This window comes from Cebus imitator, unplaced genomic scaffold, assembly GCF_001604975.1.
Source record: "Cebus imitator isolate Cc_AM_T3 unplaced genomic scaffold, Cebus_imitator-1.0 Scaffold1178, whole genome shotgun sequence".
Lineage (NCBI taxonomy): Eukaryota > Metazoa > Chordata > Mammalia > Primates > Cebidae > Cebus > Cebus imitator.
In genome coordinates this window covers 1-6,652 of record NW_016108493.1, presented here as the reverse complement: position 1 = coordinate 6,652, position 6,652 = coordinate 1, and the positions used below count along the sequence as shown (strand labels likewise).

Sequence of the window (6,652 nt, the reverse complement as noted above, 5' to 3'; positions counted from 1 at the left end):
GTCAATGAATGGTTAGAGAAATTTACATAGGAGACTGGACCAAGGGATGAATTCTAATAACCTTTACTGAAAAAAGAATCTGTGGAGCCAGCCCGGTGTCTCATGCATGAAATTCCAGCATTTTAGGAGCCCAGAAGGGCAGATTACTTGACCTCAAGAGTTCAAGACCAGCCTGTCCAACATGGTGAAACCCTGCATTTACTAAAAATACAAAGATTAGCCAGGGGCTTTGGTGCCCACCAGGGATCCCAACTAAAGGGGAAGCTGAGGCACCAGTAGCAAGGTACTCCTTGCTCTTGATGGTGCCATTTACAGATACCACACGTTCTATTAGGAGCAGGGTCCTCCTTGAGATCCTCAGAGGAGGTACTGTGTGCTATCACTGTGTTTCCCCCGGTGTCTGCAGAACACTGCTTTGCCTACTGGGCCACAGCAGAAACCGGAACCAAATGGAAGTTCAGTAGCCTCAGACATTTAGACCAACAGACTGGATGCTACTTGTCTGTAGGATTTTATACGGTACAGAGAGGATTCCTGTAAACATGATTTAGTCTTTTGCTGAGAAAAACAGGTGGTTCTCTGCCTGTGTCAGAAATCAATAGCAGGGATTGTAACCCCAGTACCACACCCATGTTACTAAAGACATGGAAAAGTTGCTAGATACTTTTGCCTCTGTCTTTCATCTTTAACAAAATGTTAAAATAACCATTTCTATTTTCTACAAGTATGGGAAGGATGAAATTAATTTTGATGAAGAAAGAGGTTAGTTTCTCAAAACAAGACAGGACATTATTCATCAATTTCATGGTGGTCAACCTATACAACTTACTGTATGTCTTCAGCCGGTAGTTCAGGAAGTAGGCCACCTGACTCATAAGAAGTCTATTTTTGCTGGCTCCGAAAGTCGGTTTGTTTTCTTCCTGTTGGCAGCAGGATTTCTCAATGCCTTCTGGAACGTTCACCTCTGTGTTTGTTCTGGAAGGAGGCCTGTCAGATGCCACCATGGTGACATTTGGGGCAGAACACAAAAAGCCAGGGACTGGGGAGAAGAAACCCAAACATATGATGGATTAGAAACTGGTGACGTCAAATTGGCTTAATCGGGACTGAGGGATGTCACTGACAGCCTTGCTCATTGATTTGAAGGTGTCATTTCCCCGCTTTTACTCTTCTCATCTACAATCTCGATCTCCTTAAAGTCAACTTGTCTTACCTACGCAGTCACCTTGAAACTCGGAAATAAACACTTCTACCTTTATCTTGCTTATACGTTTTGCAGGATCTTATATGGTACAGAGAAGATTCCTGTAAACATGATTTGGCCTTTTGCTGAGAAGAACAGGTGGTTCTGTGCCTGTGTCAGGAATCAATAGCAGGGATATTAACACTAGTCCCACACGCACCTTACTGCAGACGTGCAAAAGTTGCTAAACACATTAGCCTCTGTCTTCCATCTTTAACAAAATGCTAAAATACCCATTGCTATATTCCTAGAAGNCCTTACTGCAGACGTGCAAAAGTTGCTAAACACATTAGCCTCTGTCTTCCATCTTTAACAAAATGCTAAAATACCCATTGCTATATTCCTAGAAGTATGGAAAGGATGAAATTACGTTTGAAGAAGAGAGTGTATCATTTCTCAGAAAGAAGACAGGATATTGTTCTGCACTTTCATAACAGTGAATCTATAGAACTTACTTTCTCTCTTCAGCCAGCAGCCCAGGTAGTAGGCCACTTGACTCATAAGAAGTTTATTTTTGCTGTCTCTGCATTTCTGTTCTTCATTCTGATCTTTTCGATCTCCTGTAAACAAATTCAGAAGAGCAGGTCACATTAAGCAAATCACACTTCACACAAGACCAAATCAGTGTCCACTCATAGCACAAGGACTTAAAATATTCTTGGTGTAAGAATGTGGTATTCTGACAGGATTGTTCTAACGGGCCCTAGACTAAATTGCCCTAGAAGTATATGAGCCTGCTTTTCAGATCCATGGAACAAAATCCCTCCTCTGGTAGATCTTAATCATATCCTCTGACCTAAGTCAGTATAAAAAATTAAAACGTTTTCCCCCAAATCTTCCAAAAATTGCCCTAACTACTTTCCAGCAGTGTTGCTGCAATATTGATTTATCTCATCATATGTCATGGTCAATGAATGGTTGGAGAAATTTATATAGGAGCCTGGACCAAGGGATGAATTCTAACAACTTTTACTGAAAAAAGAATCTGTAGAGCCAGCATGGTGGCTCATACCTGGAATCCCAGCACATTAGGAGGCACAGGAGGGCAGATCCCTTGACCTCAGGAGTTCAAGACCAGCCTGGCCAACAGGGTGAAACCCCGCCTCTACTGAAAATACAAAAGTTAGTCAAATGTGGTGGTGCCCACCGGGGACCCCAGCTGATTGGCAGGCTGAGGCAATAGTACCACAGTACTCCCTGCTCTTGATGGAGCCACTTACAGATACCACAGGTTCTATTAGGAGCAGGGTCCCCTTTAAATTCCCAACAGCTGGTACTGTGTGCTATCACCGTGTTTCCCCCAGCGTCCCCAGAACACAGCTTTGCCTACTGGGCCTCAGCAGAAACCAGAACTGAATGGAAGTTCGGTAGCCTCAGATATTTAGACCAACAGACTAGATGCTACTTGTCTGCAGGATCTTAGGTGGTACAGAGAGGATTCTTATAAAAATGGATTTAACCACTTGCTGAGAAACACAGGTGGTTCTGTGCCTGTGTCAGAAATCAATAGCTGGGATTCTAACCTTAGTCCCACACCCACCTTACTGCAGACATGGACAAGTTGCTAAACACTTAGGCCTCCGTCTTCCATCTTTAACAAAATGTTAAAATACTCATTGCCATTTTCTGCAGGTATGGGAAGGATTAAATTAATTTTGATGAAGAAATCGGTTAGTTTCTCAAGACAACACAGGACATCATTCATCACTTTCGTGGTGGTCAACCTATAGAACTTACTGTATGTCTTTAGCCGGTAGTTCAGGAAGTAGGCCACCTGGCTCATAAGAAGTCTATTTTTGCTGGCTCTGTAATTTGGTTTGTTTTCTTCCTGCTGGGAGCAGGATTTCTCAATGCCTTCTGGAACGTTCACCTCTGTGTTTGTTCTGGAAGGAGGCCTGCCAGATGCCACCATGCTGAAGTTTGGGGCAGAACATAGATAGCCAGGGACTGGGGAGAAGAAACCCAAACACATGATGGGTTAGAAAATGGTGACGTCAAATTGGTTTAATCGGGACTGAGCGATGTCACTGACAGCATTGCCTATGATTTGAAGACGTTGTTTCCCTGCTTTTACTCTTCTTACCTCCTCTCTTGATGTCCTTAAAGTCAACTTGTCTTAGCTACCACCTTGAAACATGGAAATAAACACTTCTACCTTTATATTGCTTATAAGTTCTGCAGGATCTTATATGGTACAGAGAGGATTCCTGCAAACATGATTTAGCCTCTTGCTCAGAAATACAGGTGGTTCTGTGCTTGTGTCAGGATCATTTGCTGGGATATTAACACTAGTCCCACACTCGCCTTACTGCAGACGTGCAAAAGTTGCTAAACACATTAGCCTCTGTCTTCCATCTTTAACAAAATGCTAAAATACCCATTGCTATATTCCTAGAAGTATGAGAAGGATGAAATTAAGTTTGAAGAAGAGAGTRTATCATTTCTCAGAAAGAAGACAGGACATTGTTCAGCACTTTCGTGACAGTGAACCTATAGAACTTACCTTCCGTCTTCAGCCGGCAGCCCAGGTAGTAGGCCACTTGACTCATAAGAAGTTTATTTTTGTTGTCTCTTCATTTCTGTTCTTCATTATGATCTTTTCGATCTTCTATAAACAAATTCAGAAGAGCAGGTCACATTAAGGAAATCACACTTCACACAAGACCAAATCAGTGTTTGATCATAGCACAAGGACATAAAATATTCTCAGTGTAAGAATGTGGTATTCTGACAGGAACGCTCTAATGGTCCCTAGATTAAGTCACCCTAGAAGTATATGAGCCTGCTTTTCAGAACCATGGGACAAAATCTCCCTCATACGGTAGATCTTAATTATATCCTCTGACCTAAGTCAGTGCAAAAAATTAAAACTTTTTCCCAAAATCCTCAAAAATTGCCCTGCTTTCCAGAAGGGTTGCTGCAATACTGATTTACCTAATCATACATCATTGCCAATCAATTGTTAGAGAAATTTATATAGGAGTCTGGACCAAGGGATGAATTTTAACAACCTTTACTGAAAAAAGAATCTGTGGAGCAGGCATGGTAGCTCGCGCCTGGAATCCCAGCACTTTAGGAGGCTCAAGCAGGCAGATCACTTGACCTCAGGAGTTCAAGACCAGTCTGGCCAACATGGTGAAACCCCGCCTCTACTAAATATACAAAAATTAGCCAGATGTGGTGGTGCCCACAGGGGATGCCAGCTAATTGGGGAGTTGAGGCACCAGTACCAGGGTACTCCCTGCTCTTGATGGTGCCACTTATGGATACCACAGGTTCTATTAGGAACAGGGTCCCCTTCCAGTGCCTCACAGTGGGTACTGTGTGCTATCACTGTGTTTCCCCCAGTGTCCCCAGAACACAGCTTTGCCTACTGGGCCTTAGCGGAAACCAGGACCGAATGGAAGTTCAGTAGCGTCAGACATTTAGACCAGCAGTCTAGATGCTACTTGTCTGCAGGATCTTAGGTGGTACAGAGAGGATTCCTGTAAACATGATTTAGCCTTTGGCTGAGAAAAACAGGTGGTTCTGTGCCTGTGTCAGAAATCAATAGCTGGGGTTGTAACCCCAGTCCTATACCCACCTTACTGAAGATGTGGAAAAGTTGCTAAATATTTTTGCCACTGTCTTCCATCTTTAACTAAGTGTTAAAATACCCATTGCTATTTTCTACAAGTATGGGAAGGATGAAACTAATTTTGATGAAGAGAATGGTTAGTTTCTCGAGACAAGACAGGACATCATTCATCACTTTCATGGTGGTCAACCTATAGAACTTACTGTATGTCTTCAGCTGGTAGTTCAGGAAGTAGGCCACCTGGCTCATAAGAAGTCTATTTTTGCTGACTCTGATATTCTGCTTGGTCTCTTCCTGCTGGGAGTAGGAATTCTCGATGGTATTTGGAAAGTTCGTCTCTGTCGTCTTCCCGGAACATGTCCTGCAGGATGCCACCATACTGACATTTGGGGCACCACAGGGAGAGCCAGGGACTGGGGAGAAGAAACCCAAACACATGATGGATTAAAAACTGGAAATCAAATGGTTTTAATCAGGACCGGGGGATATCAGTAACTCAAATTCTTAACTTACTGTTGAGAAAAACCTGATCCCTCCTCACAGTACTTTAGGGTCCTTAACCACAAAAACAAGGTTCGCAATGCTTGAGCTGAGAACTGAAGGCGCTGTCTGCAGCTCAGACTCTGACAAGAGTGTGGGAGAGAGTGGCCAGTGCCCCAGGTAACGGTCTGCTGTTGCAACAACAGAATTAGAAGCTGGGCGTGTCATGGAATCTTAGGAGCCCTTCATTCCATTGCCCAGGGTTTGCTAAAACACAGGCCTCCTGGTCTCACCTGAGGTCACAACAGATGGGGACCATTACTCTATAAGCCACTCTCAGTATTTGTGTACTGTTGTGACAATGCCACAGTCCCATTTCATTCCCAATACATCTAAGCATGTGCCTCATTTTTCATCTCTTATGTGTATAAAACCGTCAAGGCAGAAACAGTTTCCCAACACATGATACCTTCTTAATGCTGGTCATGAAGTCAGTCACCTCTCCTTCTCAAATGTTAAAACAGAATTTAAGGCTTTTCCACAAGTTTAAGATATCAATCTATTACACTGTCATGATATCCTCTGAGTCTTCTGCAATTTTTTCTGTATCCACTAGAAAGTCAATGAGTAATTCATTTCTTAAAAATGTTTTCTTTCCTGGCTCAATATTCTTCTTGCTGCATCCCATGGTTATGCTGATTTAGCTTTTCTTACTGGCAGATACCACTACACTGATGTTTGTGGCAGAAGAAGCTTTTTATTACACTTAAGACCAGTGTGATGTCCCTATGTCCAAAGCTTCCTCTATGTGGAGTGATTTGTTTTTTAATGTGACTGCACACTACATCTCATTCTTGTCACTTATGGGTATCATTCTAGTCCCAGAAGAGCTCTTTTCAAGGTATCAAGTCATCAATATCATTTCTATAGAGATCTCCTGAAAACACGTGTGACCATCTTTCTTGGGAAATCTTGTAAACCTGATATGATTTTGTTTTCATTTTGTTTTTTCCATATGTTGAAAATAACAGGGCCATGAGTGGTCCTTATGGAATACTGTTTGATAGATATTTTTCTGAGTTGGTCTAACACCATTGATGTGTGGTTGCATCCCACTAACCAAACACAGCAAGATCAAGGTGATAGTCAGGGGTGGTTGGTGGTCCTCCGTGTTGCTGTGCAATAGAAGGTGAATTTGAGATGAGAGGAACGAGTAGGGAAGAGTGATCACCTGAACCACCTCCTCACTTTCTCAGCTTTCATTGCCACCTAGGTTTTGTGAGCCTGAGACTTGGGAGACTGTTCTGTAGCCCAGGTCTCCTATGTTTGGCTGCTGGGCTTGCCTGAGTTGA

At 42.8% G+C, this 6,652-nt stretch overlaps 1 protein-coding gene across 1 annotated transcript in view; it reads right to left on the bottom strand.

Annotated features, from left to right (window-relative positions):
- The window catches only part of LOC108298896 (putative neuroblastoma breakpoint family member 8), a 16,925-nt gene extending 11,825 nt beyond the window's left edge, over positions 1-5,100 (bottom strand). Inside the window, exons 1-5 of the mRNA XM_037735905.1 lie at positions 5,024-5,100; positions 3,747-3,851; positions 2,981-3,190; positions 1,699-1,803; positions 830-1,039 (exon numbers count right to left, since the gene is read on the bottom strand). Coding sequence (XP_037591833.1) covers positions 830-1,039; positions 1,699-1,803; positions 2,981-3,190; positions 3,747-3,792 — 571 coding nt within the window. The 5' untranslated portion in view covers positions 3,793-3,851; positions 5,024-5,100. The remainder of the gene's footprint in view (positions 1-829; positions 1,040-1,698; positions 1,804-2,980; positions 3,191-3,746; positions 3,852-5,023) is intronic.
- Positions 5,101-6,652: the final 1,552 nt, after the last annotated feature.